Genomic DNA, 18,648 nt, shown 5'->3' on the forward strand with positions numbered 1-18,648 from the left:
TGTATGATTTTGTTAATTGCACTAAATTAAAACAATTAAAACGATTAATTTATCTTTACATTGTTAACATTTTTATAATTTGACTAGAAATTGTTATTTCTGCTTTGAAAACGCTTCTTTAGGTTGATGTATCCAATTGTGAATGTGCCTTAAATTTGACCAGTAAGATCAGCCATTTAAAAAGTCTATTTACCACATTGTTGCGAAGTGTGATTATTTTTTGCCGCTTAATATTTATTTATAATCTTTAATAATATTTAATTCTACTTGAATTTGAAAAGAATATAATGGATTCGCACGATATAATTCACGTGGAAATATGTCAGAAGGATGACAGGTAATTTCACTTATTTTTGATAAACACTTTGTCGGCTTTGTCTTTGTTATCACTTATCACGCCGCGTGCTTTGCAAAAGATTGTTAATTCTTATTTTTGTTTTTGTTTCATTTACTAAACATGATTAATAGATATTTTTTTTGTTCTCTTTCCAATTGTTTTTATTATATCTAAAAACCTCAAAAACTTTTAAAAATACGAAAATTCCTGAAATTGTTTGAGGTTATAATTGTTGTTTAATGAATAAAATGAAATTTTTTCATTGCAGTATGTTATCTCGAAGTGATATAGAAGAAATAGTAAGAGCGGAATTAAGTTCCTTGGATGAAATAACTTTAAATGTACCAATGCCCGGGGAACAGTTTTCCAAGGACATTGTCAAAAATCATGTTCAATCTGTTATTTGCTCTTGTAGCAATCCTGAGGTATTGTTTTTGTCAATTATAATAAAATTCATTTCTGCAAAGTGAATATTCGTGAGTAAATAAATTTGTTTTGCAGAGGACACACATGAAAATTCATAGCAGCCATCTAAAAGTTTATGTTTATCGATTAACTGAAGAAAGTGCAGCGACCGAGACAATTCGCAGCGAATCTGACGAGATGGCTGCTGCTTCCCACTGGATTCTTCCATCCACAGAATTTCACGGTCTTTGGGAAAATCTTATTTATGAATCCGATATTAAAGAGCACGTAAGTCTTTATTTCTACCTACTTGCTATTAATTAATCTAGATTAATTATTTTTATTTGCCTTATTTTTCAATAAATTAGAGTTTTTCATTCATTGTCCTTTTTTCAGCTTTTACACTTTGTGGAGACGACAATGTTGTTTTCAGATCGAAAAGTTGATCCAAATATAATAAGTTGGAATAAAGTGATTCTCCTTCATGGACCTCCTGGCACAGGAAAGACAAGTTTGTGTAAAGCCCTTGCACAAAAGGCAGCGATTCGTTTGGGAAATCATTACACTCATGGCGAACTCATTGAAATAAACAGTCACAGTTTGTTCTCCAAATGGTTTTCAGAGGTTTTTATTGTTTGCCTAATTTATTCCTAAAGAAATAATAATCGTAGTACAAAAAGGAATATTATTTTTTGCAATGAATGTTATTTTTGTTTGTTAACAGAGTGGAAAGCTTGTAATGAAACTATTCGACGAGGTGAAAAATCTTTTGGAAGATCCAAAAGCCCTTGTTTGCGTTTTAATCGACGAAGTTGAATCTCTTGCTCACATGAGAAAATCTTGTACAAATGGTACCGAACCCAGTGACGCTATTCGAGTTGTAAATGCATTATTGACACAGCTGGATCAAATAAAAAAATACTCAAATGTTATAATCCTCACGACAAGCAATGTGACCGAGGCAATTGATTTGGCATTTATTGATCGTGCGGATCTTAAACAATTGATTGGACTTCCAAGCGAGCAGGCGATTTATAAAATTTATCACTCTTGCATTAAGGAATTAATGAGGGTAAGAATCTAATTACATAACTTGAAATTAATTATATTAATTGATAATATTATTATCATTGTTATTAATATTTAAATATTCTTCAAATTTCTAGACTGGTTTTCTAGAGACAGAAGCTTTATGCGACATTGCACATTTGAAAAAATTGGGTTACGAAGAAAACAGTGAGACGAAACACAGTTTAAAATTACTGGAATTAAGTAAAGAAAGCGTGGGAATGAGTGGACGAGTTTTAAGAAAAATTCCTTTCCTAGCGCACGCACTCTATACACATTCAGCAAAATGTCCAGTTCCTCGTTTCTTTAGAGCAATGCATCTCGCTGTCGAAAAGCAAAAAGAAGAGGAAATTGCTTAAAGAGAGATTTAAATAATCCCTTATTTATTTTTTTTGTTCTTTATTTAAAGCTTTAAATTTTTATGCTTTTGATATAACACGTCGTAAAATTTTTTTATTTGAGTCACTTCTCAAAATTGCGTTCTTATTTTACTTATTATTTAAATAAGAAGTTGCCTTAATGCTAAAAACAAAGAAATATTCAGTATTTTTCTAAACTACAGTATTTTCCTGTAAAAAGCACAAATTTTAAAAATTAACATTTTAAGAAAATTGACACTTAACTGTAGTGCCTTGAATAAGTGCTTCGAGTCGTTTTTATACTGAAATTTTTATTAACTTTAATTAGTGGTTGTAACTATCGTAATGTATTTATAAAGTTTTTATTTATTTTTCAAAAGAAGAAAAGAGAGAGTGTAAACTGCACAATTTAAGAATATATATTAAAATTAAAACTGAAATTTATTGGTTTTATTATTATTCATAATCATAAATTAGTTTTTTGAAAATACTTTCTGTACCTATATTTAAAAAAGTCGCGCGATACGGATATTTTATATTTCGAACGGAAGTATATTTTTTGCGTGCGCAGTTTTGGTAGCACTGGCGGAAAGTCAGAAATTTCGCAAAATTTGCGTATAAAAATGGTATTTATTTTTAATAAAGAAAATTCCTTTCATTAGAAAATCTTTCGATTTTCATTATTTTAGTTTTTTTTAAAGTTTTTTTTAGTTATTTTAATTCAGATTAGCAAACAGCGCTCTTGTTTACTTGGCGGTGAAATATCGAACTGCGTTTTTGGCGCAATTTCCCTCTCTGTTTATTTCTTGTTCAATGACTAAACTTGATTTTTCCGTGGCACGTCGCATTAGTGGTTAAGCCTGCAAAACGTTAATGTTTTCAGTTATTTAAAGGCGCCAATACGTGATGGTTGTGTTTTCCCGGTGAGGAATTTATGTGTGGTGTGTGCCGATAAAAAAATACCGCAAGACGAGAAAAAAAATCTTTGAAAATCAACACGATTTATCACGAGATTGACGAGCTTTCTTGTGAATTTGTTTACCCAGTGAAAAATAGTGTTTAGTTCGAGGAGTTAAACTTTAACAGTGAATGCAAAAAGAAGACCGGAGTGATAGCGGAATTAAATATTTTGTCATCATATAATGTCGCAGCGCGACACTGTAATACACCTTGTTGCCGGAGGGTTGGTCTCTTTAAATTTATAAACTTTATAAATAATCTCATAGTTTAATAACGTTACCACTGTTTTTCAACTATAGAAATTTCGTCATGAAAAATAGTCCCCTCAAAGTAACCGGTTTCCTTTTCAATAATGAAATTCCGTTTATTTTCAAACCTCCATCTTTCCATGGACTTTCTCTCCGTTTTGTCGACATTTAATATTTAGCAATCTACTGAAAATTGATAAGAGAATTAAAAAAAAAAGAGGTAAACAATGATAAGTGAGAAATATAGTCAGATCGTCTCATTGTTAATACTGTTTTACAACTGTGATTTTTTTTCTCTACCCATTATCGAAATGATTTCTTATTAATTTGTTCTTTTCTCGTATTTGTGTATGAAAATTTACATGGAAAAAAAGACGAAACAAATAGACATTGCAAAAAAACCAAGACCTAGGACAATATAATAACGTAATGTGCCACACAGATTCTATTGCGCAGTGTCGAAAAATATTACAATTTGTTGTTTTATAACGTGGTCATTTCTAAATATCGATTTTCAATAAAGATTAAATTTTTCATATTTATTTTCCAGCTTTATATAATTTACCCAAAAATAAATTTTTTGTAGATTATTTTCACTCTCGCTTAGTCGCTTCTTTAAAAGTAATCATCTGATCATTATTTTGTTACATCACATTATGATAAAAGTGCAGTGACCTAATTTTGATTTAAAAAAAAACAAACAATTATTTTATTTGCAAAAAGAAAGAAAATTATTTTGATCAAAAATTTTAAACAAGTAAAGTATTTTATTTTAAAGGGAGACAATATTGTTAATTTGTCAAATTGAAGAAAATTTAAAAAAGAGTGAACTTGAAAATAAAAATTTTAAATGTGTATAATTATTCGATATTGTTGATGAGTAATTCTAATCGATACGAAAAATACGCGACATTTCTAAGTTTTCTTTTATCTAAAAATATACGTTTATTTTTATTCACTGATTATTATTTTTATGTACTTTATTTTGAAATATTGAAAGAGGTTCAGATTTCTTTTACTTGTGAATCTTGTGAATCTTGTAAAATAAAGAATAGTAAAATATTGGTGAAATATTTGCTAAAATATATTTTTAGAAAAGATTTCTTCCTTAGATTGTTTTTTTTAGAAGTTTAGTTTTAAATTTCGAATATTGTTAAATAAATGACTAGTAGATTTAAAGACAGTTTGGGTAAATTGTTTTGCTGTAGAATTTCAAGTGCTAGATGCATTTTTTTAAAGAGCCGGTAAACAGCAACATACTATATGTTGTTTGTGTTTTGAAGTGGCAGTATGCCGACTCGACAGATTATACTATACAGTCAGAGACTTCCTGAGCTATATTTAGAAGTAAACGATGAATTCTAGCCGGTTCAAATGTATAAAAGTGTGTATTGGTTCAATGATTGTATATAGACGGAATTTTATACACCTGTGTATATGTAACCGGTCTTACCTTCTCTTTCAAATTTCTCGCCTCAATATCTCACGTGGATCGATTTTACAAATTATCAGCTTCTAATTGAAGTAAAAAACATTTGCCAATCTTTTTAACTCACTTTTTGTTGCTTTTCACAATTTAACACTTTCATTCATTTTAATTCTAATTTATATGTTTATTAATTGTTTTAAGACTTTAAAGTCATTTTAATTCTAATTCTAAAAAAGTAAGAAAAATTTTCCTAATGTTTCTAACGTTCGAGTTTTTTCTTCTATTTTATTTCTGTAAAGAATATTTTAATTACTGTGAAAAAAGAGAGATAATTAAAATTAATTACTTATTGCTGTGCTGAGAATTTGGTTTTTAATCCAGAAAATAATGTTCGTCTGAACGTTCGAAACTTTAAGAAAGTAGTGAAATTAATTTGAAGAATAGGGAAGGAAAGAAAAGGAAACTTTTTCGAATTAAAATTTGTAATTAAACGTCAAAATATTTGTGTAATTTGTATTTTAATTTGCGCAGAGTTGCTGGAACAGTGGGTGCTATTGCAACCTGTCCTCTTGAAGTTGTCAAAACACGATTGCAATCTTCAACCTCTGGTTTCTATCCTCCTGGAAACAAGGAATTTTTTTCCGGTCATGTCACTTGCAAAACCTTTCCAAATCCGCCTCAAAGGCGATTATGTACTGGTGACAATCCGAGGTATTTCTTTCATTTCATTTATTTTCTCTCTTAATTATTATCTTAATTCTCTCTTGTTTAATTTTTTTTAATTAAAATTATTTAAAATTTTAATTATTAAATTGAGTTATTAGTTTATTTTTTTTTTGTAAATTAGTAATAGAGAAATAAAATCTGATGTTTGGAATTAAAAAATTTGTTCTCTTCATTAGATACTCGATGATATTGTCGCATTATGGAACCTCGGGCGGTGCTCCACATTCACATGCTCCGAATTTTATTCACTGTATAAAATATATCATAGACAACGAAGGATATCGAGCCTTATTTAAAGGATTAGGACCAAACCTGATTGGTGTTGCGCCCTCAAGGGCGATTTATTTCTGCACATATTCACAAAGCAAGGGCTTCTTCAATTCATGTTTACCTCCTGACAGTCCAGTTGTTCACGTTTGCTCCGCTTCTTGTGCCGGTTAGTAAAAAGAATATTGATTTTAGTATTTATTAACATTGTCAACATCTTGAATTCGAATTTTTAGGCACATTTTTTCTGCGGATATCAAATTGAGAAAAAAAACGAATCAAAAGTGTTGTGTCGCAAAAATCCGCAGAAAATCTGTCAGGACATTAAAAATAAATTTTTCTCTTGGAAAAATTGAAAATTTTCTATGGAAAAGTATTTTTTTATTGTGACTTATCTAATTTCTAGACTAATTGTAATTATTAGTTTTCTTTTTATAATCGAAAATTACGCGAATCATGGTGAGATAATGATTGTGAATGCGCGTCATGAATTTATTTTTATCAAAGGGCGTCTTCATACTATACACTTACGATTTCTCATGCACTCTGATCTTTTATTATATATATACATATGTACAAAAATTGATAACACTACTCTTTCACTAGGCACACTTGAGAATTTAATTATAAATCTATTGATACGTCATTATCAATAATTGAAATTGAGAAAAAGAGGAAAAAAAGAAGTTTTGAAGAAATTGAACGCTAATTTGAATAATTCGATTATATAAATACTTTTAATTCTATTTTGAGTTAACATAGAGTACAATTTTTTTTCTCGTAAATTTCCATCTCTCGTTGATATATAGAAATTCATCTCCAATTACGCAATGATCATTGAAAAAAATAGTGTTTATTGCGCAACTTCTTAATTCTTTTAGAGTTTATTAGCATTTATTTGGACAAATTATGTGATTTTTGAATTAAACTATGCTTACTTCTGAGACAAAAAAAACCCTTTTTGAACTTTAAATATTAAATAAATAATGGAATATTATCGAGAGTGTTGAATTGAAATGAATTAGAAATAATGAATGAATATATATGTTGAGACATTTTTTTGTACACGTATAAAAGACATGGATATATTTTCATTATTGTATGTGTATCATTCAATTAAAGGCAAGATATTCAATGGTCTGACAAGTCCATAACTTGAAACTTGAACTCAGAGACACAATGGCTCGACAAAGATTTCTCTGCTGGGGAGACATTTGTCTGCTCATCTGTTTACAACTTGTGCAACACGAGCTCAATCACTCGTTTAATGTACATATTACCTACATAATTTATCAATGTATGCGTTTCACTTATTAAGAAAATTGCACTCACACAATTTTAATCGTTTAACTTGTCAAACGCACAGTCAACGAGAGACAATATTTTTTTAACATTTAAAACATATTCAAAAGTATCAAGTGTCGTGAAAAAAATTTGCATACCTACATCGGAATTTACGTTTTATTCTTTTTAGTTATTATTTCAGAATTTTTACTTTAAATGATTCCATTTAATTATTTTTTTATTTTAAATTAATTTAATTAATTGAATTTCTAATTTCAATTAAAATTTAATGAATTAATATAATTTTCCATTTATTAAATTTCCAAAAGTCATTTCAAGAATTAATTAATTTTCTAATTTCAACTAAATTGAATGAATTAATATTATTTTACAACTAATAAAATTTTAGAAGAATTATATTATTATTTATTATTTTAATTTTATTGTTTTATTGTTTATTATTAATTTACGTCACAATATTTTATCAAATGCATACAAAAATAATTTATATTTTACTTTGCTTCAAATTAAAATTTTTCCATTTAGTATACTATTATTTCTGGAACAATATAGAAATTATTATTATTACTGAAAATAGTATTCAATATATAATTTTGTTTGTAGATTAATTTTAAATTCATCTTGATTATTAATAAAAGAATTAATTAATACCATTAATTGAAGAATAATCGTGCGATTAATTAAAATTAATATTCTACATATTGTATATTACACAGGAAAAAAAAAGTCTGACTCCGTTTACACCTTAAATTCAGCCCATGTATTTCACATAAGTCTGTCCTTGTTTAACGGGGCTGACTCCGTTTACATCATAAATTCAGCCTCAAAAAGAGGCTGAAAGTAAAACTTTTTTTTAGTGTGTAAATTAATTTAAATTATTGAGAGAAATTAATTTAAATTATTGAGAGAAATTATTTTCAATTATTGACAAAACTTATTTTCAATTATTGATAAAAATTATTTTAAACTATGTATTGAGAAAAATCATTTTCAATTATTGAGAAAAATTAATTTATAATATTTTGAGGGAAATTAATTTAAATTACTGAGAGAAATTATTTGCAATTAATAGGAAATTCAATTCATAACTGAAAATGAATTTCTATTAATAGCGCAATTAATTAAAATTAATTTACAACCTCTTTTTTTATTCAATGATCGTATGTTGCTGATACTTAATTTATTTTTGATGCAATTACGCGGCAAGCGCAAAAACAACATTGCATTCATGACAACTATGACCTTTTTGCATAACTATTTTGCTTTCAAGATTAAATCGTTTTAGTTTGAAAACAAAAACACAAATAGGAAAATATAAATCTATAGTGAAGGCGGTCTATACTTTTTGGAAATAATTACTTTGTTTTTTTTAACGAGTCAGAATTATTTACGTTTCCAATTCCGATTTGGGAAAGTTTTATTCTTTAGTAAGTACCGGAACATTGAACACAATTTCAGGTCCTTGCTCTCGCAAATAAATTGCAAACCTGAGAAGAACCACGTGTTCAAAGTCACGTAGGCAGCGAGCTAAAAGGGGGTGGATGGGAGGATTGCACCGGGAAATCAATTTTTCATTTACGTTATATTTATTATATAGAAAAGGAATATTTTTTTTAGGATTAACTACCAAAATTTGTTTCTAAAACCTAATTCTGAAGAAGGGAAATTTAATCAAAATTCCCCAAAAGAATTGCAATTTTAACCAAAAGAGTTACAATCTTTATTTATTTATTTCTACTCTTTTCTTTATTTACAATAAAGATTTTAGTACGAAATTGAACGAAAACAACGAAATACGTTTTTAATTTTTGTTTTCAATGAATTTTTCATTTTCATTGTATAGAAAAGGAACAATATTTTTTTCAATTAACTACCAAAATTTGTTTCTAAAATCTAAACTTGAAGGAAAATTAAAAAGATACTCCATAAAAAATTGAAGTTTTAACAAAATAGCTATAATTTAGTATACGAAATGGTACGAAAAATTTTCTGCAAAGTAATACTCTTTTTCTGCGGAATTGAATAAATTTTCAAAAAAACGATGAAAATTGGAATAATAATGAAGGAATGTTTAAAAACAATATTTTATGATTACAAACGAGTAATTCTTTTTTTTTGAGAGAGAGAGAGAGAGAATTGCAAATGAAGTTGTTTTTGAAAAATTTTGCATGCAACTTTGATTTGAAAAATAAATGTCTATATAAACATTGTTGACACACGTTTCATTTTCATTGTCCTTGAAATTAAATTGCGGGAAATAGTAAATACGTACATTGCACCTATTTGAGTGAACGATCATATCGGAAAATATACGCGGCATTTACTATTAATAGTAACCTACTCGTTGCTATTCATTGAAGCAATCAAGATGAATTAGCGGAAATAAAAAAAAGAACTTTTGCTATTTCTCAGTTTCTTTTTCTCTTAATTTAATTTATTTAAAAATACATAATAATTCTACTTTCCGATTATTTGCAAATTAAGTCTATTTCAAAATGCTTTTTCAAAATTATTTATTTTTCAATTATTTTTCATATTTAATTTTTTAATTCTTTTTTATATTTAATTTTTCAATTCTTTTTCATATTTAATTCTTTTTTTTTGAAAATAATGTAAAACTATGGAAAAATGAAGACTAACTTTGCTGAGGCAGAGTTTTTTTTATTTTTCGTTTGAGTATTTTTTTCAAATACAAATTTAGAATTGAAAACAAAATATTAATCTTGAGATGATGATTTCAGATTGACTCGTAATTTAACAAAAATTAAAGGCAGAGAGAGAGAGAGAGAGAGAGAGAGAGAGAGAGATTGAAGGTTTTTGCTCAACGACGAACAGAATTAATTCGATGATTAATTTGAGATGATAAGATCATTAGCTCATTGGGATCGTGGTACAATTATAGAAATAATCATCAGCATCATCATCATTGTCTAAAGCGCAATTAATTCGGGACATTTGGCCATTTAACAGAGTTCTACTTTGAGTTATAACATTTCGTAAACAATCTTTTATAGATGCACATAAAGGAGAAACAGAAAAACAGGTGATACGTGCCTTGAGTCAGGAATCGCACGTGCTGATTATTATTTTTTTTTTTTTGCACAATAAATCTTAATTTAACAACTTTTTGTAATGAATATTTTTCTCTTATTTTCTATAATCATATGGGCACTTATTGACCATTATCGTGTAATTTGAAAATGTTTTCATCTCATTAACTTCCGGCCTTCATTTTTCATTTTTCAAGTAGAATATGAGAGTCTGCGTGTTCGGTCATTTTCTATATAGTACATATAATAGTTTCACTTATGTAAGCGAAAATACACCGATATTGTCCTTGACAATTTGTGTCATCGTGAATTTACAGTGCACCATCTGGTGGTGTACGCCTTTGTGCAAAGGCATGGTTCCCCATCAAGTGAAGGAAACCAATTATTGTATAGTAGATAGATCTACCCCATTTTTTAAGTAAACGCGGAAGATTATTACTCTATTTCCGCGATCGCGCGGAATTTGGTCGAGTCGGGAAGCTGTTCTTTTTGAATTATACCGAGTCGAACTACAGCTAAATTTAAAATGTTTCTTCCAGCGTTCACATCTCTATTCCATGCTGTCCTGCAACTGGAGCAATAGGCAGTTCTATTTCTTAGAATTTTCATCTTCTGATTACATGTACTGCACATTTTAGTGGTATTAAATTCGTCGATAAAAACAAGACGTAAATTTTTATATTTATCTTGCTTTTCGGCTAATCTTCGTACCACTTTTCTTAATGGCATGCGTACATGACCACGCATCCACGGTGAGATTTTTGGACTGCCTATTGCTATGAGTTGTTTTTCTTTTCTATTCCCTACCAGATAATCAGCAAGATAATCAGTTTCTCGTTGGACAAGCATGTATTTGTCCCACTTGAGGCGAGCTATTTTCTTCTTCTCCATATTCGGTTGTTGATCGTAAAAGGTTCTTAATAAAAATTTAGTACACGGAATAATAAGTGATGGATCGCGATGATTTACTTTGTCTTTGAATTCGGGAGTGTCTAATAAAGTTTCGTAATACTTTTTCTGATCATTTCCTACTTTATATAAAATCGATCGCCGTTTATATTCCTGAGTTTGGAAACGAAATGTTGCCGTGGGGATTTTAATCGGTTTGTTTTTAGAATTAATATCAAAGTCTTGCTTCATTTCCCTTTCAACGCCACCGAAAGCAAGCTTTAATCCTGGGTCTAGTCCTTTTAAAATTTTATATTTAGTTTTATCGCGCACATCTCCTTGTTCGGTAGGCAAGAAATCAATTATTTTCTTTGGTTTTATAACATTAAAAATTACTGAAACGGCAATCCCGTCGGTCATAATTGTCCCTGAAAATTTATACTTCTTTTTATTAACGCGTAATTTCGAGATATTGAAAAGTCTTTACCACCTTCGTTCATTTTCAAGATATTTATCTTGATTCCTCTCAGTCACGACTTTTTTGTGAATTTCTGTAATGTTTTTTAATTCTTTGTTGATGATGGACAAATCTTCATTTAAAACTTTTAATTTTAATTCCAATTCGGCCAATCTTTTTTTATTCTGGGGATTTTTTTCACTTTTTATTAACTTTATATCTCTCGTCAAAATTTTCTTATCACTAGACAATTTTTCCTTCTTTTCCTTTACCGGTGAGATGAGTTTCTTGTGATCTGCCTCTTGTTTCGAAATTTCGGCTTTCGTCATTTTCTTGGTTGGTGTTTTTTCTCCAGTTTTATTTTGCTTCTTCTTGAATACATTTTCCAATTCACTCAGTGCAGTATTTGTGTAGCAGATGTACTTTACACCAGGTTTCATTATAGGCACAAGCATGAAGCCTCTTATTTTTTCATCGACAAAGTATTTTTGTAAGCGAATATAAAAAGGGAGAAATTTGTGACACGTATTTTTATCCTCGATGTCTCCAAAATCCAATTCCTCCAAATTCATTTGATTTAATGTTTCACTTTCGCATTTATTTAAAAGAAGATTGTCAATTAAGGTTTTAATTGTGTAACCTTCTTTTTCTTCTTCCTCTTCCTCTTCCGTTTTGTCTTTTTCAATTGTTGCAGATGTTTCAACGCTTGTTTCATTTTCAGGTGTTATTTCCTTCTGCAGATTCCTGCACGGTTTGTTTTTGGGTGTTGTCTTTGGTGGTTTGATGCTCGGCTTCTTGGAAAATTTCTTCTTGCCTCGATTCCTTCCAATAGTTTTCCTTGCGTCGTAGACAATTTTTCTCTGTTCAACATTATGTGATTTTTGTTCCGTTTTCGATTTAATGTTTATTAATTTGTCCCTCATTTTTTTATTTTTTGGATACAAATTTCTACATTTATTGTGTTTTCCAACTCTCTTCTGTCTTCCAGATTTTCTTTTCATCCTCTTCTTCCTGTCCCATTTAATTCGTTTTTTCTTGCACGTTTCCTTTTTTCTTCTTTTCGCTTCATCTCCCTCTCTTCAATGGATTTTTCGTCAATGACTCTGGATTTTCTCTCCTTGTAGCTCGGTGATTTTTTAAACAGTTCATTTTTAAAAAATTTGGCAAGTCGATTTCTACAGTGCGTAGTGAGATTTGTAGTGAAATTTGTATCCATTTGTGCAGCCATTTGTTGTATTTGAGAAGATAAGTTAGTGCAATTGAATTTTTCCAATGGTCGCCCCATATATTCTGAAAATTCAGGAACAAATTCTTCACGCAACTTTTTGAGAAATGCATTCTGTGTTGAAGTAATACGTTCCTTCTCTTTGAATAAATATGTAATTGTTAAGTAATCGGGCCCATTCTTAGACCATTCGTCAAGAAAAAAAGTATTTGTAGGATGTCTAAGGGCAAAATTAACAAATACAGATATCAAGATGAACATACGTGATAACATTTGTACTTGATCATTGATAATTGTACGAAGTTGTTCATTCGGGCAGAAAGATTCAAATACAGTCTTTATTGTAAATTTCGATTGTTGTTGTTGTTCTTTCCTGGATGTAGATTTCTTTGTTTTCTTCAATTTTTCAGAATCATTTCTGCTACTTTTAGATGGTGTCGCTAATGGCTCGGGGATTTTGAATGTCGAATCTTTTTCTTCCTGTAAATGGAGACTTTGCAAAAAGTCGTTTTCATCAGCTTGACGACTCGTGCTGGGTATCGGAGATAATGATTTTTTCTTCTTAAGAGGAGCTTTTCTTCCTAATTTCTGCTCCTTTGATGTTGATTGTTGGCTGAAAACATCTTCAACTAGTTTCTCTTCTTTTAAATTCAGCTTGTATCTTTTTTTCGGCGTAGGACTAGATGTTGTTTCTTCCTCTTCCTCTTCATTATCAATATCCATCGGTGTACTGCTGTCCTTGAATGATGATGATGACACGATGTTCATCAGTCCCAAATTACGTTGCCATGATAACGTTGTATCATCATCAAAATCATGTTCCTTCGACTTGCAATAATCTACTCCACTTCCTACAGACATTCGGGTGTTCTCGTCGAAAAATTGAAATAGTTCCTTTTCTATTTGAACGTTGGATGGAATTTCATCGAGCGACACTTCTTCTTCAGTAATTCCGCATGTAGACGAACAAGCTTCTTCCATGAATGTTGGGTCAAATAATGGACAACGCACTCGACTTTCATTACTTTCAAAAGATAATACGGGGATAAAAGGACTAGACACTGTTCTTTGAATTCTTGTACTTGTCTGTTGAGGGGGACAATTTTCCAATTCTAATGGGCGGTTAGACGATAAATTGAACTGCGGTAACGGGTTACTAGACGGTAATACTTGTATAAAAGGACGTGATACCGCACGTCGATGAAAATTATTCAATTTTTCTACGCGACGAATTTCATTTTCATGTCGAGATGGGGAAGATCTAACACTACTTACATTATCGTTTTCCTTTTCCATTTTAAAAATGTATATTAAATTTAAATCCGTAAATATTCGCAATCCGTAGAACGTAGTGTCCAGGTGATCCTTTCTAAAAAAATGCAAAGCAGAAAAAGCTCGAATTGAAAAAAGTCGAACTCGAAAAGTATCGAAGCAAGAAATAAGCATAGAGAATAAAAAAGAACATAGAAAGCGCACCTCACACTCTAAATGTAAACGAAATAGATGGAGCTGTCTTGGGTTTGTCTGGTTTATCTCAAGAAAAATTTATAAATAAAATGATTTTATTTATAAATAAAATAAAATCATAAATAAAAAAAGAAGGATATCAAATAATAAAAATATAATAATTAAAAATATAAAATAGAATTTAATTAAAAATTAAAATAGAATTAAGAATAAAGCAGCAACAAAGTCGACCGCCAAGCGGTCGACGAGGGCTCTGGTTTTATATAAAAAATTATTAAATTAAAAAACTGAACATTGTAACTTTTAAAAATTGAACAAAAATGAAGAAGGAATAGAAGCAACGAAGACGGCCGAAGGCCGTCTGAGGCGCTAGTTTTCTTAAAATACTCTTCTTCCTCGGTGAATCGTTTGCAGTGGAGGTTTTGACAGTGCGCTGCACTGATGGTTCGATCCTTCCCGTGTAAGACACTGGAGGAAAGTGATTGTAGAATTGGCAATTCGACAATTTTCGACTAGAAAGGCTCTGTAACAAATTAAAAAAAAAAATTTTATTAGAAAAGATGTTCTTAGATAACAAATTTTGTATTTGTAAATATAGCAAGATGTCAAGAAACATTTAAAATGCATTTATAGTAATATAAAATATGTTCACCTTTTGCAAAGAAGGCTCGGACGTTAAAGAAAGACACGAATGAATTTCCTTATCAAGCTCGACTAGAGCACCGTTGCAGTGGAGGTTTCGTAGATAGATACTTCCTGTGTAAGACACTGGAGGAAAGTGATAGCTCTCAGTGTGCGTGTGCTCTTTTTATACAAACAGCACGGACGTTGACGAAAGGCTTGTGCGAGACGACTAAATTTCCTTGTAGAGCTATAAATCAAGCTCGACAAGAGCACCGTATGCCGTGGAGGTTTCGTCAGTGCGCTGCACTGTTGGTTAGATCCTTCCTGTGTAAGACACTGGAGGAGAGTGAAACTCCCAGTGTGCGTGTGCTACTTTTATACAAGCGCACAGACGTTGAAGGAAGGCTTGTGCGAGACGACCGAATTTCCTTGCTGAGAGCCAACTCAAGCTCGACAAGAGCACCTTCGATGTGGAGGTTTTGTCAGTGCGCGGTCACTGTTGGTTAGATCCTTCCCGTGTAATTTATTTATTTATTTATTTGGAAAATCACGGGACAAGCCCTTTTGTACAAAGTACTCATAAAACTAGTAAATACAATATGAAACAAATATAAGCTTAAATGCTAGGTAGCCTATGTCACATATCTGTTTGAATTAAAAAGTAGGCTTCGCAATCGTAATGAAAATCTTAAAGCATTAGTATCAAAAAAATCAACATCACTCTCAATTGAGTTAGCTTCTCTACATAGTCGATGTATTAAAGAATTATTTCCATAATTAGTTCTGTGAAAAGGAACTGAGAATAGAGTGTTGAATCTCGTTATTGTTCTAGGAACTCGTAAGTTAACCATTGAAAGAAGTGAAGGGCAGTAAATAGCTCCATTCAACAGCCTGTACAGAAAAGACATATCAGAAAAATAGAATCTCGAAGTTAAAGTAGGAATATTCATTTTAACCCTCAAGTGTTTATAGTCATGTGTATAAAAATCAAAAGGAATATTAAGCAGTCTAGCAGCAAATCTCAGGAATCTATTCTGAACACGTTCAAGTCTGATTATATTAAAAACATAGAATGGAGACCAAATCACACATGCATACTCGATCATAGATCTAACAAGCGTCAGAAACAAGGTTTTAACAGTGATAATTTTATTAAACACTGAAGCATTCCTCATTATGAACCCAAGAGATTTTGTAGCCTTAGATACAGTTTCAGTTATGCGCTCATTAAAAGAAAAATCGTTAGTAAATGAAACACCCAAATCTCGCACCCTTGTCACTCTGACCAAAACAATCCCATCAAGAATATAGTCAAATAAATTAACCCTACCCTTAGTGAAAGACATAACATAACTCTTGTTAGTATTTATACTGAGGTGATTATCGTTACACCAAACTTGTAGACTCCTCAGATCTGACTGCAAATCCGAGGAGTCCTCTTGAAAGGTTGGAAGCTTAGTTTTTATGAAACATTTTAAATCATCCGCATAGAGCAGAAACAAGGAATGCTTAAAGATGGGTTTAATATCATTCATATATATCACAAACATTTAAGGGACCAAGACGTGATCCCTGCGAAACACCCGAGGTTGCTAAAAAAGGATCGCTATAAATACTATTGACCCTGACTACCTGACACCTATCAGAAAGATAACTTTTGAAAAAATTGACTATGTTATCAGAAATTCCTATAGATCTAAGTTTATGCAATAGTATATTGTGTTCAACCCTATCAAATGCCTTTGAGATATCTGCATAGATAGTCTCAATCTGGTAACCCTTCTCAATATTCTCAGATAAGTAAGTTGAAAAAATACCAAGATTTGTCAATGTGGATTTACCCTTAACAAATCCATGTTGTTCCTCTATAATGATCCCTGAGACTGCCGCGTATATATTATCAAAAATAATACTCTCGAATATTTTCGCAAAAGAACTTAATAACGTTATTGGTCTATAATTCTGTGTGTCGTTCTTATTATCAGACTTGTACACGGGTGTTATTACTCCCCTTCTCCAGTCCAGTGGAAACACTGAGGATTGTAAAGATTTATTAAAAATTATAAATAACGGCTCAATGATCGAATAGCCACATGACTTAATGAAGGAAGGAGGTATTCCATCCGGACCCGCCCCCTTGTTAATATTCAAATCTTTAATTATCTTAAAAATATCATTTCTGTTGACACTAATTTTATTAAGACTGACATCAAAGTTCGAGTTAAAAGATGAATCTGGATACTGTGTTGTTGGTAAAGTGTAAACTGACTTAAAATGTTTTGCAAAAAGATTAGAAATTTCATACGGTGTATCTCCAGATTCATCCTTGAAAAACATATGTTTTTGTGCAGGAATATTATGATCTCGACGAGTGGAACTTACATACTTCCAAAAAAAATTTGGATTTTCCAATATAGCATTTTCGGTATTAGAAATAAAGTCATTGTAACAAGTCCTAGAACAAATCTTACATTCAGCCCGTAGCTTAGAAAAATATAAGTAATTTTTATCACTTTTGTCTTTGATGTAATTTAAATGAGCTTTTCTTTTAGCAAATACTAATGATTTTAATTCCCCAGTAAACCATGGAGGAAAAGTTGAAAACCTGTGATATTTCAAAGGAATAAACATATCGAAAATATTATATAAATAATCATAAAATACTAGTAACACTTTGTCAACATTGTCATCATTCAAAAGTAAATTCCAGTTTGTGAAATTTAAGTATGTAATAATGTCTGCCACATTTGCTTTTTTGAAATCATAACTAACATTGTAACCTTGCGAAAGATCATTATCAAAAATATTTAAATTAAAAAAAATAACATCAATTAATAGAGGGGGGTGATAATTATCAACAGGTAGAATAGAGTCACAAATAGTGTTTACGGTTAAAAAATCCCCATTACAGATGATCAAATCAAGAATCGAACCGAAAATATTCGTATTTTTGTTTATTTGTGACAAGCCTAAGAAGTCGATGGTATCAAGAAAAAGAGATGTTATTTGCTGCTGTTGAAATGAGAGTTCATTAAGTAAATCCAATTGTGAAATATTTCCAAGAAAAAATTTGGTTAAATATGGCAAATTAAAATCTCCAAGAATAAGTATAAGAGCATTAAAATACTGGTCATGCACTTCTTCAAAAATATTACACACCTCGACAAAAACACTAATTGATGAATTGGGAGGTATGTAAAAACAGCCAAGAATGTATAAATTATTTTTGTATCTAAATTTAACAAATACGTGCTCAATGGAAGATATTCTAGTATCAATAATTGAGCTATGCAAATTTTTTTTTACCGCAATCAGAACACCTCCACCTTTAGTCTTATCACTAGTTGCACTGCTCCTGTCAAACCGAAAAATATCAAAGTTGTGAAAACCAAGTTCGTGGAATATTATATTATCGTTTAGCCAAGTTTCAGATAGTAGATAAACACTATAATTATAAATGGGAATGTTTTGACGGAGATCGTGCACCTTCGTACGTAAGCCCCTAACATTTTGATAATACAGTTGCCTAGGTGGGGAAGTCACTGAGAGTGGGATGGCTCTCCCACCTGTAACGTAACAGTGGTCGTGCGTTTCGGTGGGGGAACTTTGACAATCATAGGGACTCCTCGACGATACACTAATGCGATGTTCATCTCTCACTCCCGCCGACGCGCAGCCAGCTGATCTTGGACTCCTCGAATCTCCTCTCTCTGCATAGACGTTTTGTCTCGCGTTAGGGACAGATTTTTCAACTCTGTGGAACGGACTGGGTCTCGCTTCGCAGCAATAAAGGCCCTTAGTACTTTCTGTGCCCCTTCCTCCGTCACGCACAC

At 30.9% G+C, this 18,648-nt stretch overlaps 3 protein-coding genes across 3 annotated transcripts in view; 2 read left to right on the top strand and 1 right to left on the bottom strand.

The window, feature by feature from the left end:
• Window positions 1–161: 161 nt before the first annotated feature.
• LOC122508243 (pachytene checkpoint protein 2 homolog) lies at window positions 162–2,609 on the top strand. The gene is made up of 6 exons (XM_043621484.1): window positions 162–337; window positions 606–762; window positions 839–1,030; window positions 1,139–1,366; window positions 1,467–1,814; window positions 1,909–2,609. Exons 1-6 carry the CDS (start codon window positions 288–290, stop codon window positions 2,167–2,169), a joined length of 1,236 nt encoding a protein of 411 aa, XP_043477419.1. The 5' UTR covers window positions 162–287; the 3' UTR covers window positions 2,170–2,609.
• Window positions 2,610–3,009: 400 nt separating this feature from the next.
• Window positions 3,010–18,648, top strand: part of LOC122508275 (mitochondrial carrier protein Rim2) — a 35,711-nt gene continuing 20,072 nt past the window's right edge. Inside the window, exons 1-3 of the mRNA XM_043621548.1 lie at window positions 3,010–3,352; window positions 5,338–5,517; window positions 5,709–5,968. Of these exons, the coding sequence (XP_043477483.1) occupies window positions 3,312–3,352; window positions 5,338–5,517; window positions 5,709–5,968 (481 nt within the window). The 5' untranslated portion in view covers window positions 3,010–3,311. The remainder of the gene's footprint in view (window positions 3,353–5,337; window positions 5,518–5,708; window positions 5,969–18,648) is intronic.
• Window positions 14,324–16,879, bottom strand: LOC122508276. Its single transcript, XM_043621549.1, has 2 exons — window positions 14,844–16,879; window positions 14,324–14,714 (listed from the first exon to the last, which is right to left on the bottom strand). The coding sequence occupies exon 1, from the start codon at window positions 16,363–16,365 to the stop codon at window positions 15,448–15,450; it is 918 nt and encodes a 305-aa protein (XP_043477484.1). The 5' UTR covers window positions 16,366–16,879; the 3' UTR covers window positions 14,324–14,714; window positions 14,844–15,447.

Source organism: Leptopilina heterotoma, unplaced genomic scaffold (genome assembly GCF_015476425.1).
Source record: "Leptopilina heterotoma isolate Lh14 unplaced genomic scaffold, ASM1547642v1 Lhet_53, whole genome shotgun sequence".
In the NCBI taxonomy this organism is placed as follows: Eukaryota; Metazoa; Arthropoda; class Insecta; order Hymenoptera; family Figitidae; genus Leptopilina; species Leptopilina heterotoma.